The sequence below is a fragment of the Monodelphis domestica genome, chromosome 1 (genome assembly GCF_027887165.1).
Source record: "Monodelphis domestica isolate mMonDom1 chromosome 1, mMonDom1.pri, whole genome shotgun sequence".
Taxonomy (NCBI): Eukaryota; Metazoa; Chordata; class Mammalia; order Didelphimorphia; family Didelphidae; genus Monodelphis; species Monodelphis domestica.
Genome location: NC_077227.1, coordinates 161,256,333 through 161,273,095, shown reverse-complemented (window position 1 = coordinate 161,273,095; position 16,763 = coordinate 161,256,333). Strand labels below are relative to the sequence as shown.

At 36.1% G+C, this 16,763-nt stretch overlaps 1 protein-coding gene and 1 non-coding gene across 7 annotated transcripts in view; both read right to left on the bottom strand.

The window, feature by feature from the left end:
* GLCE (glucuronic acid epimerase) overlaps positions 1–16,763 on the bottom strand; it is a 168,105-nt gene that overhangs the window by 43,100 nt on the left and 108,242 nt on the right. The window contains exon 1 of one of the 6 annotated variants that reach the window (XM_056808851.1): positions 1,116–1,324. The exons of 4 other annotated variants lie outside the window; for them this stretch is intronic. In XM_056808851.1, coding sequence (XP_056664829.1) covers positions 1,116–1,135 — 20 coding nt within the window. In that variant the 5' untranslated portion in view covers positions 1,136–1,324. Of the gene's footprint in view, positions 1–1,013; positions 1,325–16,763 lie in introns of those variants that run through there. One more of the 6 variants, XM_007479627.3, reaches the window with a different exon arrangement.
* Positions 10,702–10,807, bottom strand: LOC130456640 (U6 spliceosomal RNA). The gene has a single exon (XR_008915709.1). It is a non-coding gene; the product is annotated as a U6 spliceosomal RNA (small nuclear RNA).

Below are 16,763 nucleotides of genomic sequence, written 5' to 3'. Positions count from 1 at the left end.
AGACTCAGGTTCAAATGTGATCCAGGGCACAACTAGTTGTGTGATTCTGGCCAAGTCACTTAATCCTGTTTGTCCCAATTTCCTCATCTGTAAAATTAACTGGAAAAGGAAATAACAGCCCACTCCAGCATCTTTGCCAAGAAAACTTCAAATGGGATCAGGAAGAGTCAGATGCAACTGAACAACAAACTGGTATTAGGAAAGTAGATATTAAGACAGGCTGATAATTGTGGTTAGCAGTGGGCAAGCGACAATATTTCTGAGTCTCAGTTTTCTTATCTGTAAAAAGAATTACTTAATAAACTACACAATCTTCCAAGGTTGTCATGAATATATAAAGTTTGAGTTTTTGTTATTATTATTCATATAACAGAAAACTTTTTAAAAGTCAACCATTTTTTAATACCTATGAAACTCCTAGACCTCTTTTTCAAAATAACAAATTAAGTATCGAATTTCAGGTGCTTTCTCACATTTATACTTATGTATTCCAACAGTATCTTTTATTTAAAAAAAAAAAGATGCTTATAACTACAGGGACATTCTGTTATACTCAACTTATCACCCTCCTGGAATAACTGAATGGCAGTCCTGTGACACATCAGTTATATGCCTCTTTGTTTCCTCCCCAAAAGGATTGAAGTATTTTAGAAACATCAGCCAATGGCAAGGGGTGGGAATTGGTGGAGGAAGATATTTCTGTTTCTGTTACATTCTTTTTCACTATGGCTTGTGCAGCCCTGGCTATTCAGTTGATTTAATGATCACATCTATGCCATGGACTCCCAGAGCTCTACATCCAGTCCCAGTCTCTCCCCTGGGCTTCAATCCTGCATCACTAATTGCTTACTGGACATTTCAAATTGGATCTCTTGGAGATATGTCAAACTCAACAAGTCTAAAACAGAACTCATTATCTTTTCCCTTGAACTCTTTTCAATTTTCCTGTTTATCAAAGGCACCCCCATTTTTTCCAGGCTTTCACATTTCTACCCAAAATGACATTTTCTTACTTTTTTTCATCATGCATATCCAATCAGTTCCTAAATTTTGCTGTTTGGGCCTCTATAACATGCCAGCATTCGAACACTTCTTTTCATTCACACAGGTATCACCTTAGTTCAGACGCCTTCATCACCCCTCTCTACAGTTTCCTAATTGGTCTCCCTCCATTAAGTCTCTCTCAATTTCAGTTCATCTTCCAATACTGCCAAAAGTGATTTTCCTTAAGCCAAGATCTAATCCTATCATTGCCTCACTCAGTACATTCCAGTGGCTTCCTATGGCCTGTAGAATGAAATATAAACTTCACTGATTAGTTTTTAAAGATCTTCATGACCTTGTCCCAACTCATCTGTACGAATGCATTGTACATCACTCTTCCTCCTGCATTCTGGGCTAAGCAGATTAATTTTCTCTCTGTCCCTCCTATGTAACAATCCATCTCCTGCTTCTGCCTTCTCATTGGTTGTCCTGAATGTCTGGGAAGCAATGAACCTTATACCTCTATCTCACAGGATCTCTTTCTTCAAGACATACCTCCAAGCACAGTCTATGTGAAGCTTTTCCTAATGCTCTTGTCGGCTAGTGCCCATTCCCTCAAACTAGCTTGTGTTGAATTACTTTGCATTTTTTGGAGTAAATTTTCCTTATAGTCTGTACATTTTAGTATATGCCTTTGTCTCTCCTATTAGAATTCATAAGCTCCTAGGGACTTTTGTATCATTTATTTGTATTTGAATTTGTATTCCAGGAGTCAATCATTATCTTTTATGAAAAGATGCCATAACTATAAGAGCTTTCTGTCATACTCAGCTTATGTTGGCATAACTGACATGAGACATAAATGCTCACCCTCAAAAAAGTGTGCATTAGAGTACACTTAAATAAATGGTTGTTGACTGACTGGTGTTGTCTTGTGTTACTATAGTGAGAGTAGACATTCCTTGGGAGAAAATGGGATAAGAGAGAGGGACTAAAGAAAGAGGCAGAAATGTGCCTGGTACTTAGGAATGCTCTTTTTGTGGCAAACCAAGGAATATACTAGACCTATGAAATAAATGACTATTACCAATAAAGCTATTTAATATTTTAAATTCATCCATAATATAGTAAAATATCCCTTCGTGGGTCTTATTATCAAACCATTCTTTTAGAACACTCACTGGTTGTGTGAAAAAATTTTTGGACATAACTAAATCCTGGCAATTCAAACTATTGCCAAGTTGGAGACTTACTTGTATTACATTATAGCCTGGTGAATACTGATGGTGCTATGTTTTCTTTAAAAATTACTGCATGTTACTACAAATATATTTCTATAATTGATCAGCTTCGTTTAACATTTACATATATTAATGCTAAAGCCTCTATACCCAACTCCATCATCACTTTACCTCTGAGTCTCCCCCAACTTCTCCAAAAGCTTAATTTTGTCAGAAAACAATAAGGAGCTAGGCCATCTGTGAATCTTAAAATTTCTCAGACTCTACTTCAGAAGATTTGATTAAGTTATTCCTAATTTTAAACAATGAAGGTACTTGATCAGGAATGTATTGGGAACTTTAAAATTATTCCACCCATACTTAGGCATAACTTAAGGGAAGATAAAGTTGTAAAACTCCTTACTGAATAATGAAAAAGTCCCCAACCCATACTTATAGTGAGGCAAAAGCCCTTAAGCTAGGTCTATTTTTAGATCTAATACAAAAGGGTGCTAAGTACCTATGAAGGTCAAATTAATCACTAAAAGGTCAGGCAACTTGCAAGGGACAATCTTAGCAAAGAGGTGTGAAATACTCAGAAGTTTTAGTCTACCCAGAGAAGGTGATAACAAGATGTGAATTAAGAATGGTCAGTCCTTTGGAAAACTTCTACTGTGATTGGTAGATGTGAAACTTCAGGGGAGGTGACATAGGAGAAAATGCTCTTTAAAAGGAGGTCAGAGGACTCTGGACTTAGTTCAGCTTAGGAAGCTGAATTGAAGGTCTCTTGGTGGGCTCTCTCTTGGTGGCTGAAGTTAATTGAGCTGAGGAGCTGAAGTGGAGGGTTTCTCTGAACACTGGAGTTTTGCTTGGAACAAATCTTGTGGTGAGTGATTAAAGACTGACTTAGTTTTCTCTCTTAAAAGAAAGGGCTAGGCCCTAGCCTTCCTATTATTTCCTTTTACTCTGTCTCTCTCCCTTTCTTTCATTCCTTCATTTGTATTAATTAAAATCTCCATAAAACCCAGCTGACTTGGGTATTTCATATTTGTGAATTTTTCCCATGGCGACCACTTATTTTTGATTTAAAACAAGACACTAAAAATTATCTTTATGTTTTTGGCAATTCAAAGTCTTGAACCCATATTTTTGCGGTCACAGTTTATGGCAACCACTCTTTTGTCTGTAACACATCACTTTTTTGAGGTTAGTTGTACAGTATTCCAAATTAATACCACTGCTGGTACAGGAAAAAGAAGGTATTTAAATCTTGCCCCAAAGATGGAAACATCAAAAAAAGCTCCATCCTAAGAAACAAAAAACTCCTAACAGTATTAATACATCCAATATCAGCTATGCCTCAAGGAAGGAGACCCAACTTCATGAGACAACAGACATTCAATTTGAAGGCAATTTACTAAATCTACAACTAAAAATGTTGCCCATCCACATAAATTTTCAAATGTCAAAAGGCAGAAGAGATTTGCCTTGGAACTTCTTTTTTTTGGAGGGGTGTGTAGGTATGAGGGTAAGGATGGTGGGGTATAGAGAAATAGGTATGAAGTCAACATCCCAAGTTAAAACTTGTGATTTCTGCTGAGCAGTGATAAGCTACCTACTTACTTGAAAGCTTCTGTGACATCCATGGGTTAAGGCTAAGCTTTCAAATAAAAAAAATGTAAAAACAAAACAACCCTAACACTGAAACTTCCCTTATCTCTAACTCTGTAGGAACTGAGCTAAACTATGAACCCAATCCCTTTATTCTTCCCAGAGACTGAGGTGATGCAAGGGTAAGAATTAACCCCTTCATGTTAGGGAGTAAAAACTATATATGTTACTCTATTACATTTTTTGAAATAAATATATTCCTTTGTAAAAGCTAATCTGATGGTGATGGCTGGTGCTGATGGCAGACCACCTAGACACTGTCCAGTTTCCCTTAAGAGTTTTCCAGAACCCTGGGGAGAAGGGGTTTCACCTACCTGGCCTTGGGCAGTGAGGGCTTGGACAGCCAGTGTTATAATAATAGCAAAGAAATTACTTTTAAAAAAACACCTCATTCAAAGTAATCTCTAATGAAATTATTTTCTTCATTGCTCATCTAAAATTTTTACTCCTATTTATATGCTAAATGATTGATGCCTGATGTCATTTATATCTTTTAAATAATACTAAGCACAAAGAAGGGGCTCAAGTCTACATTTTAAAATGATTTATTATACACACTGGAAAGGATACCACTAAAAGAATGGAATGACAATGGTTAACCAAAATAACTAGTGCAGGAAATAATTCTGAATAATCCCTATAAGAAGAATGGAGGTTGATGGTCAGTGTTATAAGTCTAGTCTCTTAGGTTAATAATCAATAGTTTACTGCAAAGAATATATCACCAGGAGTTGGATTTTCTAAGTTTTCTATGAGTAAATTACATTCTACTTTTAACTTTCCCCTATTTCCCTAGCACAAATCCCTCTCTGGGCCCATCCACCTACACAATTTACTAATTCCCACTCTATCTTTTGCTCAAACTGTTCCCCTTGTGTGACTCTCCTTTTTCCCTTCCAGATCCAGTTCATGCTTAATTTCTCCCATAAAGCCCACCCCAACTTCCTTTGCCAACCTGAAGTTTTGGCTTATCCAAATTTCTGCCAAACCTTGTGGATTACAATGTAGATATTTAATAATTCTCTAATTTTAAGAAATAGTCATCCTATTTGCCCAACTAAAGCTTAAGTTTCTTAAGGTTAGATACTTTAAAAATTGTTGAATTTTATTATTTTTTTCTCAACTAGCATTTATTTTTAAATTAAATTTTGTTTTTATTTTTTTAATATAGATATTTTTTAAACCCCTACCTTCTGTCTTGGAATCAATATTATATATTGGTTCCAAGGCAAAAGAGGTGTAAGAGCTAGGCAATAGGGATCAAGTGAATTGCCCAGGGTCACACAGCTGGGAAGTGTCTGAGGCTAAATTTGAACCCAGGACCTCTATGAAATTTTCTTTTTAAATAATGAAGTATTTATTTTTTTCTTTCTCCCATCTTAATTACCCTACCTTATCCAACCCCCACTACCACCTGGAGGGAACTCCCCCCCCCCAACAAATCCCTTATAATAAATATACATAGTCAATCAAAACAAATGTCTATTTTGGCCATGTTCAGAAATGTGTGCCTTGTTCTGCTTATGTAGTCCATCATTTCTCTTCCAGGAATTGATAGCATTCTTCATGATCAGTCATGGCTGATCACTGTTTTGATCAGTTTTAAAAATCTTTAAGAATGGTGTTTTTACAATATTGATGCTATGGTATAAAATTGTTCTTGTTCTATTCACGGCTTTTATCAGGTTTCTTTGAAAACCTGTGCAGTATTTCTTATATCACAATGGTATTCCATTACATTCATGTAGCATAATTCAGCCACTCTCTGATTAGGTTCCAGTTCTTTGACAATACAAAAAGTGCTGTTACACTCTTGTGTGAGGTGGAACCTCTGAGTTACTTTAATTTGCATTTTTCTAGTTATTAGTGATTTGGCATATTTCCACATGGCTAGAGACATATTTCTTTTCATGAAAACTGCTTGTTCATATCCAGGTCATTTATCAATCAGGTTACGGCTCTTCTCTTATAAGTTTGAATTAGTTCCTTATGTGACTTAGAAATGAGACCTTTATCAAAGAAAACTGCTGCAAAGACTTTCTCCACAGAAAGTCATTCCCTCCTATTCCTTGCTATCTTGGATTTCTTTGTGCAAACTCTCCATTTTATTTTCTGTGATCCTCTCTATTTTTTGCTTCATCATAAACTTTTCCCTAGCCGTGTATTCAAAAGGTAGTTTCTTCTTTGTTTCTTTCATACTGTGAATCTTAAATTTTCTCAGACTCTACCTTGGAACTTTATTTTAAGGTTATGGTTAAGGTTATTCCCCCATTTAAACAATGGAGGTACTGGATCAGGAATGTATTGGGAATTTTAACATTACTCCACCCATACTTAAACAGTGCCTTAGGGGAAGATAAAGTTGTAAAACTACTTACTGAACAATGAAAAAGTACTTAATCCATACTTATAGTGAGGCCAAGCCCTTAAGCTAGGTCTCTTTTTAGATCTAATACAGAAGGGTGCTAACTACCTATGAAGGTCAAATTAATCACTAAAAGGTCAGGCAACTTGCAAGGGGCAAGTTTAGCAAAGAGGTGTGAAGTACTCAGAAGACATAATCTACCCAGAGAAGGTGAGAACTAAAAACTAGGAATGGGCTGTCCTAGGAAAAGCATCTACTGTGATTGGTAGACATAAAAATTTAGGGGAGGTGACACAAGAGAAATTTCTCTTTAAAAGGAGCTGTCTGAACCAGTTCAAGGTAGTTCAACTTAGTTCAGCCTTGGTAGCTGAATTGGAGGTCGGGAGTCAGAGGAGGCTGCTGGGTCTCTGAACACTAGAGTTTTGCTTGGAAAGATCTTGTGGTGAGTGATTAAAGACTGACTTAGTTTCTCTCTTAAAGAGAAAGGCCTAGGCCCTAGCCATTTCCTACTATTTCCTCTTATTCTGTCTTTTTCCCTTTCCTTAATTCCTTCATTTATATTAATTAAAATCTCCATAAAACCCAGATGACTTGGGTATTTCATATTTGGGAATTTTTCCCATGGCAACTACTTATTTTTGATATAAAATCAAGACACTAAAAATTATCTTTACAGTTTGGGCAATTCACAGTCTTGAAACCCATATTTTCGCGGTCAATTTATTTGTGATGTTGCCTTTCACATGCATGTAATTATTTGTTAGGAGCTTCTCTTGAAAATGTGGTGAGAGGTATTGGTCAAAACCTAATTTCCGACAAACTGCTTTTCAGTTTTCCCAGCATTTTGGTCAAATAATAAGTCCTCCCCTCAGGATCTGGGGGCTTTTGGTTTGGCAAACAATAAGCTATTAGGTTTATTTGCTTCTTTATGTTATGTAGCTGTAGTTAGGATTTCTAACATTATTTTAAACAGTGGTAGTGACAATGGACACCACTGCTTTATCACTAGATCTTAAAGGAAAGAATAATGTTGACTCTTGCTTTAATATAAACTACTTGCTGTGTTAAGGGAAAAAATCCCTCATTTTCCCTATGTTTTTTAGTATTACTGTTTAACAGAAATGAACATTGTATTTAGTTCTTTTTTCTGAATCTTGACACATTTGATTTATATTATTTATTTACTAATATAGTTGGTTATGTTTATAGTTCATTTAATAAACCCCGTGTTTCTGAAATAAATCAATCCAAGCTCTGTATAATTTTTGTGGCAAGTTGTCAAAGCCCTTTTGCTAACATTGAAATTTCTGTATCAATGTTTATTAAGCATATTAATCTATAACTTTCTTTTCTGTTTTGACTCTCCCTTGCTTTGGTGTTAAAACCATATTTGTATCATTAAAAGGAATTAGGATCACTTTCCCTATTTTTTCAGTATGTATAATACTGTGCTTGTTTCTTTGGATTGTTCAATTTCGTTATTCTTTTAGTTGGAATATTTTATATTTTTGTAATTTTTCATCCATTTTATTTAAGTTTTTGGTCAGAGTTCACATGTATAAATGTCATTTATGTCCCTTCATTGTTTCACACTATACAAGGGATATAATAAGTACTCAATTACCTGATGACTTATTAAATTAAACCCAGAGGTGGCAGCTAGGTGGCTCAATGGATTGAGAGCTTAGTGATGGGAGTTCAAATGTGGCTTCAGACACTTCCTAGCTGTGTGACTCTTGGCAAGTGACTTAACCTCCATTGCTTAGCCCTTACCCCTCTTCTGCCTTGGAACCAATACATAACACAGTATTGATTCTAAGAGATTAAAAGTAATGAAACGTAGATTTATTCACTTGATTTACTTATGGTATTCATTTCCTTCAGCAGTGCCACCTATCCCTCGATTTTCAAAGGAAGTTTATAATGGTAATAATATGTGAAGTAGAAAGAATAAAAGCAATACTTGAACCAGACAAGTTTGTTTGCTTTGAAACTATAATCCCAATCCAAATGAACATAACCAATGGAAGAGAATATGGATTACAAGGCTGTAGGTTGGCCAATTCTTTAAAATACATTTATGATTTAATTACTGCTGTTAGTAATATGCCATTTGTATACTGCTTGATAAGAGTGAAATTTAAATCATTCGGTAAAATGGTTAAGAACTCTGTGATAGAACTATCCCAAAGTAGAAAATGCCTAACGTTTTTGGGAGGTCAGCATCCATTCTTTACTATGAGTTGCAGTAACTGGTGTAATAATTAAAATAGTTGAGGCCATAATCTGTAAGAGTTAAAATAGTTGGTTGTCATAAACTGTAGTGATTAAAATAGTTGAAGATATAAATTGTAGTAGATATAAGAGTGGGTAAGTAAATGTGTGATCGCAGAAAATATGTTTTCACTACAGTGTCTTGTTTTTAAATCAAATATATAAGGTGGTCGCCAGGAAAATATTCCCAATTATGAAATATACCCAAGTCAACTGGGTTTTATAGAGATTTTAATTAATACAAATGAGGAATTAAAGAAAAGGAGAGAAAGAGAGAAAAAGAGGAATAATGAGAAATGGATAGGCCAGCCCAGGGCAGCCCTGACCAACCCAGGCCTAAGCCCTTAAGAGAAAGATCAGTCAGTCCTTAGTCACTCACCACAAGATCTGTCCAAGCAAGGATTCTAGTGATAGCAGGCCAGCATCATCTCAGCTGCCTCCACCAGCTCAATCCTCAATCTGAATGCCTCTCTGAATGAATCTGAGCTCCTATTTAAAGGGCATTTTCTCCTGTCACCTCCCCTAAATCCTTATATCTACCAATCACAGTAGATGTTTTTCAAAGGACAGACCATTCTTAGTTCACACCTGAGTAGACTAATCTTTTTGAGTAATTCACACCTGAGTAGACTAGAATCTCTGAGTAAATTTTCACCTCTTTGCTCCTTGTAAGTTCACAAGTTGTCTGACCTTTATAGGTACTTAGCCCCCTTTTGTATTAGTATTAAAATAGGCATGGCTTAAAGAACTTTTGTCCTACTATAAGTATGGGTTTAAGTATCTTTCATTGTTCAGCAAGGAGTTTCTTCCCCTAAAGCAGGCTTAAGTAGGGGTGGAGTAGAGTTCTCACATTCCTGATCTAAGCAGAGTTCTCACATTCCTGATCTAAGTACCTTCATTGTTTAAAATGGGGAATAGTCCCAATGGGGAATGGTCCCAATGGGGAATTTTTAAGGTTCACAATCCTAACCTTATGAAGTAGGGTCTGAGAATTTTTAAGGTTCACACTGGTACCACTTCATGAAGTCAATCATCTCTTGGATGCCCATAGGATGAGATAGAACAAAATGTGAGGCCACTTCTGGAAGTCTGTTTTTGTTACGTATTTATTTTAAATGCACAAGAGCAGCTTAAGGGGGTTCTTTTACTTGCAGTCAACACCATCACTGAGATGTTGGGGAGGACCAGGGTGGTACTTTTCCTATTTCTAAGATGGAGAATTTAAGAATACATGGCCCCCAAGTGACTTAAACAAGGAGATGGTCAAAGTTAGGGGCTAGAACTCTAATAACCTAGGAAGTTCTTAGTTTTCTTGTTAAATCAGGTTGATCTTTCAGGTTTGAAGAAGCTGGATTTTCATATTTTAATTAATGTGATGATGCTACCAAAATGTTGGGGGGGAGGGAGTAATTGTTCTTGTTAAGTTGGGCCTTCCATTTTTTATGTCTCCTTTTTACTATACGAGCAGCACACATCCCTTTGTGGTCACACATTCTCAATTGTAAGTGGTCATTTGGAACATTGCCACTTGGCCACCATAGGTTTCTTGGGGACTTGGAAGTCTGGACGACGAGTTCCAATTCTGCTTCAGACACTAGCTGTGTGATCCTGGGCAAAGACACATAATTTCTCAGCACCCGTTACTTCATCTATAAAATGGGGATAGAATAATAGCACCTACCACAAAGGGCAGTTGTGAGGATCATATGAATTAACAAATAAAAGGCACTTTGCAAAATTTAAGGTGCTCTATAAAAGTTAGCTAGTAATTTTAACTGATAGTTTTTATTTCCTCTTCTTTCTCATCATCTTTCTTTGTAACTTTGAATCCCTAACCCCATTGGCCCCATTCTCTGCTTCTGTTACCATCACCCTCACATGTTGGTGAATAAATATGTTTTCAGCTAACTACCTTGGCCTGCTGCCATTGCCTCTCCCATCTTACATTTCCTTCTATGTCATATCAACTGTAGAAGTTTACAAATATGCCCTACACTTCAACAATAAGGTATGCTTACAATAAAATGCTTGGGAAATGGCTGAAATAATGTATAAAAAAATCTGGACATATACTATTACTATATGGCAATAAAAAGGGACTCAACTAGACTTGGAAGTATACAGGAAAAACACAGCTATATTCCTAACATTCCTAGCTTGGAAGACTATTTACCAATTCTTTTTTTTTTTTCCATGAAATACTTCATGAATTTTCATGTCATCCTTGCAGGGGGCCATGCTAATCTTCTTTGAATCATTCCAGTTTTAGTACATGTGCTGCCAAATTAAGCACTACCAATTCTTTTTAAGATGTACTACAAAGAATATAAGAACCAACATGATATGAATGTATATCAAAGAACCATACAAACTATTCATGTACAGAGCTTGTCCCATAGGAAAATCCAAGGATAAATGTGTATTGATGCCTTGGGTTTTTTAAAAAAAAGTTATATATCATTTAGATTACAAAAGGCATAATTTTTAAAACACTGAGACACCAGTAAAATCCAGTAATTAGTCAAATCAAATAATATGGAAGGTTCTATTGTTCAAGATGGATATAAAATTAAAATAAAATCTCTGTGATGTCTCTTTTGATGTTGCTTCTCTGGTAATAACTGAGCCCAATTTATTTTTTTAATTTTTATTTATTTTTACTTTTAAAACCCTTTCCTTTCATCTTTGAATCTTTGGTTCTAAGGTATTGGTTCTAAGGCAGAAGAGCAGCAAGGGCCAGGCAATTGGGGATTAAGTGACTTACCCACGGTCACACAGCTAGAAAGTATCCAAGGACCCAGATTTGAGCCTCTAGGCCTGGCTTTCAATCCACTGAGACACCTAGCTGCCTCCTGAGAGCCCAATTTATAAAAGCCCAAAATGCTTTTTAAATACTCATAACCATAACCACTCAAATTATAATGCATATATAAATGGTTCATCAGATATTCTACTGCATTTGCTGATATAGATGGTCATATTTTGAATACAGCCCAAGGATCTTGGCTCATTACCTGGTTCCAATCATTATGTTTCCAAACATTGGATAAGGGATAGATTTGTGACTTCATTGATATAAGGAGCTCCGTGTCCTCTCCCAAAGCATGTCAGTACCTTCTCTGCAATTTATATAGTTACCTAGGTGGCTCAGTGGATAAATGCTAAATTCTGAAGCAAGAATACCTGAGTTCAAATCCTGCCTCAGGCACTTACTTGGTTGTATGGCCATGGGCAGGTTATATAATAATAACACATACGCCACACTGTTGGCTTTACAAACCTTAAAGTGCTATATAAATGCTAGTTATGATGGGAATTGCCTAGAGCACTAAGGAGTTAAGTGACTAGTCTGGGGTCATACAGATAGTGTCAGTGGTAGAACTTCTTGAACTCAGGCCAACTCTATCTATTATGCTATACTATTTCTCCATTGTGCTCTCAAAGATGATAACTTTAATTTCTGCACTTTCTGGTGACCATAGTGATGGGAATAAATAAATGCTTACATTTCTATTGGACTTTAAAGCACCTTTCTCTCCATAGCTTGAGGTAAGCAGTAGACGTCTCATTATCCCTACATGAACCAACCTACTCTCTGCTAGGTAACTGAAGAATCAGAGAAAGTACAAAATTATCTTCATGAGTGTCTACAAAAAACATAGTAATTTCAAATTCAGCATTGCAGTCCACTAAATGGAATTAGCTTTATACTACTAGATTGAGAGTGAAACCAGAGAGAGGTTCCTTACCAAGTGAGCTTTTCTCTCGATTCAAGATCTTACAGGTTAGGTAATCCCTGGAAAATTGCCAAACACTCTGAAAATATGGATTCCATTAGGTTATTATCACAGTTATTAATATTTTTGAATGAAATTGTCAGATTTTTCATTTTGTCAAACTTTGCACCACTTTTATATGACATATTTGGAATCAGTAAAAATTGTTGTCATAATTATAAAACCATTTAGTAAATGGCCCAATAAATCTACTCACTCTCAATAAAGATTGGGGCACTAAACTCTTACTAATGGTATAAATAATCTCTTTCTCCTCATCTAGCAATTGCTTATGAATGCATTGCAAGGATTCACTTCAAGTTTTATATTTTTGATATAAAGCTTGCTGAAGCAAAATCTTTCCCAAGAGATGGAAATGGAGCTTAAGAATTTAATCGGTCCATATTAATTTGGGGCTTTGAAAATAACATACTGAAATCCAACAAGTCCTAAGGTGGCAGTGTTTATACATAAGCACAGGAGGCTGAGGTTAAGAAGAACAGCTACATGAAGATGAAAAGATTTTATTTACCTAATCAAATCTTATTAGTCATGTTCAAAATTTGAAAAAAAAAATTTAGTTTAATGAATAACAAGAACATATAATCCTGGTTACAGATTCTCTATAATTAGTCCCACCATGGTCTTAAAATTACTGGTGACATCAAAGCTTAACTGCAATCAAATTCATCTGTTAGAGTGTTTAATTCACAATGTGCTTTGAAACAATTTCAGCTAATGTTTAACTTTTGGCAGTTCTCCTAGAAAAATATCCCTTTGCACACTCAGAAAAAAGATACACAAGATCTAGAAGCAATGTTTGAGAAACACATTAATTGTAAGATGAGAATTTCAAAATAGAAATAGACTTTTATCTAAGTAGATGAAAACTCAAAGTTTCTATTATTCATTAATTTCCTTTCTGCTGAATATGATACTGTTAAAGTTATTTATTTTCTTGTCACCTTCAGGGCAGATTGATTAATGTAATGAGTTCTATTTATAAGGATGATAGAGGACCACTGGATGAATTCCATTAGCACAGAGTGCTGCTGCTTATTTCCTACATGGGCTAAGTTTTCTTGAGACTAAAAACTCATAGGAGCAGACTTATCAATCTTGGACATAGCCAGATATTGAAATAATCTGTTTGAGCAAAGGTAACATTTAAATTATGAGAGAACAGAATCCTTAATTATAAGGTCCTCGACAACACTGAAAGATAGAGGGGATACCCAACTTATAATCTCTTCAAAGCAAATATTTTGCAGTCCCTGACCTTAAACTATATTACAAAGCAGCAGTCGTCAAAACAATTTGGTACTGGATAAGAGACAGAAAGGAAGATCAGTGGAATAGACTGGGGGAAAGCAACCTCAGCAAGACAGTATACGATAAACCCAAAGATCCCAGCTTTTGGGACAAAAATCCACTATTCGATAAAAACTGCTGGGAAAATTGGAAGACAGCATGGGAGAGACTAGGAATAGATCAACACCTCACACCCTACACCAAGATAAATTCAAAATGGGTGAGTGACTTAAACATAAAGAAGGAAACCATAAGTAAATTGGGTAAACACAGAATAGCATACATGTCAGACCTTTGGGAGGGGAAAGACTTTAAAACCAAGCAAGACATAGAAAGAATCACAAAATGTAAAATAAATAATTTTGACTACATCAAATTAAAAAGCTTTTGCACAAACAAAACCAATGTAACTAAAATCAGAAGGGAAACAACAAACTGGGAAAAAATCTTCATAGAAAACTCTGACAAAGGTTTAATTACTCAAATTTATAAAGAGCTAAATCAACTGTACAAAAAATCAAGCCATTCTCCAATTGATAAATGGGCAAGGGACATGGATAGGCAGTTCTCAGATAAAGAAATCAAAACTATTAATAAGCACATGAAGAAGTGTTCTAAATCTCTTATAATCAGAGAGATGCAAATCAAAACAACTCTGAGGTATCACCTCACACCAAGCAGATTGGCTAACATGATAGCAAAGGAAAGTAATGAATGCTGGGGGGGATGTGGCGAAGTAGGGACATTAATTCATTGCTGGTGGAGTTGTGAACTGATCCAACCATTCTGGAGGGCAATTTGGAACTATGCCCAAAGGGCGACAAAAGAATATCTACCCTTTGATCCAGCCATAGCACTACTGGGTCTGTACCCCAAAGAGATAATGGACAAAAGACTTGTACAAAAATATTCATAGCTGCGCTCTTTGTGGTGGCCCAAAACTGGAAAACGAGGGGATGCCCATCAATTGGGGAATGGCTGAGCAAATTGTGGTATATGTTGGTGATGGAATACTATTGTGCTAAAAGGAATAATAAAGTGGAGGAATTCCATGGAGACTGGAACGACCTCCAGGAAGTGATGCAGAGCGAGAGGAGCAGAACCAGGAGAACATTGTACACAAGAGACTAATACACTGTGGTATAATCGAACGTAATGGACTTCTCCATTAGTAGTGATGTAATGTCCCTGAACAATTTGCAGGGATCTAGGAGAAAAAAACACCATTCATAAGCAGAGGATAAACTGTGGGAGTGGAAACACCGAGGAAAAGCAACTAACTGCCTGAATACAGCAGCTGAGGGGACATGACAGAGGAGAGACTCTAAATGAACACTCTAATGCAAATATTATCAACAAAGCAATGGGTTCAAATCAAGAAAACATGTAATGCCCAGTGGATTTACGCGTCGGCTATGGGGGTGGGGGGGGGAAGAAAATGATCTATGTCTTTAATGAATAATGCTTGGAAATGATCAAATAAAATATTTAAAAAAAAGATTTGCAAAGCATCTTATGTATGTTAATTCATTTGAAACAGTAAATCATATCAATTAAGAGTCCAGTGATGAAGGATAGAAGCTGGAGTGCTAGGTTGGAGATGAAAACTAGAATAAAGGACTATGGTACAAAGATGGCAGAAATGTATTACAATCTCCAGATTTTCACAAACTCCTGTCTATCACAGAGAGGCAGGCAACTATGGGTGAATCAGAATATACATACAACATGTATGCCACATGTATGTGATACATCTGTGTATACACAGATTGATATACACAGAGACCAATAAGTAGTTGACTAAACAAAGCCAAGTAATGACTAAAAGCCAAGTAACTACGCCTTTCTCTTCTCTTAACCACTTTTCTAAACTCTCAATGCCAAACAGCCTTATTTCTGGTCCAATTACGTTTTAACAATGTGGATGGTTAAACAAATCACTGGAGAATAAGGCATTTTAATTATCTACATATATAGTGTATCAACTAAATTAATAACATTTGAAGATACAATATAAACACAAGCTATTTCCTTTCTTTTTTTAAGTGTCACATACAACTCTCTATACTTGCCAAGGAGAAAGGAGCATTTCTTGCCTTTTACAGTAGGATTCAACTGGCTTGTCTTGCTAAAGAAAGGCATATTCAATGCAAATACTAACAGCTTTTGATTTACAAAAACCTGAGTTATGAATTAAATGTTAATACAAACAAGTAGAAGGGTTCTAGTTTTGGAGGCCTACTCTTTTATTTTCCCAATTAAGAAACATTTAATGAGTAACCTGCCTAGAGAAATCCCTCCTCTAAATAGTTATGTAAAAGGATCAAGTTACTAATTCTCAGGAAAAATCTGCATAATCTACGAACCAGAGGCACATGTGGCAGTGAGGGAATGGGGACACCTGCCCATGCAGCAACATCTGCACACTCTCTCCCATTTATTATGTTGCTAACTATTCATTAAGATTTCACTTGTGGATCCTCTGAAAGCAATTCTTCAATGGAAGCCTTAATTTTTATTACAGAGATGGTGATATGAAAATCCAGATGACAGGTAAATTATTAGGTGTAGTTCCTTCACCACGAAAATGAGACAAAGCAGGCTAAATAGAAAGCAGAATAAACATCTTCACATGGTTTCCCATCAGCACAATTCATAATTACTTTCCCAGTGTTTGTTTCCTATTATGCTTATGATATAAAATATTGATCACTCAGATTTCTTCTACTTCTAAAGCCTATGAAACTTTCTTTTTGATTACTTTGAACACAAAATGATTTCAAAAATACATACATCAAATTCAAACCTCCCCCAGCTCCTCCCTCTTAGATGAACATTTAGCTTCATAGTCTCATATTTCACCAAAAAAAGCTGAGGTCATTCACAAAGGGATCCTTCCTCTCCCCTGTTCCTCTTCTCTCATCAACCAGAAGCCTTTTGCAACTATGTCCTCCTTCACCCTCTCTCACATGAATGGGCATTCTTCTTGCCAAGACAAATCCCTCCCCATGCACAAGCAATCTCATTTTCTCATTTATTACCCCAATCTCTAGTCTTCAGTTGCTCCCTGTCCCTGGATACTTTCCTACTGCCAACATACAGCACCGCACTTCCCTCCCTCCCCCTTCCCCCAGTCTACCCCATCCTCAAAAAACCTTCACT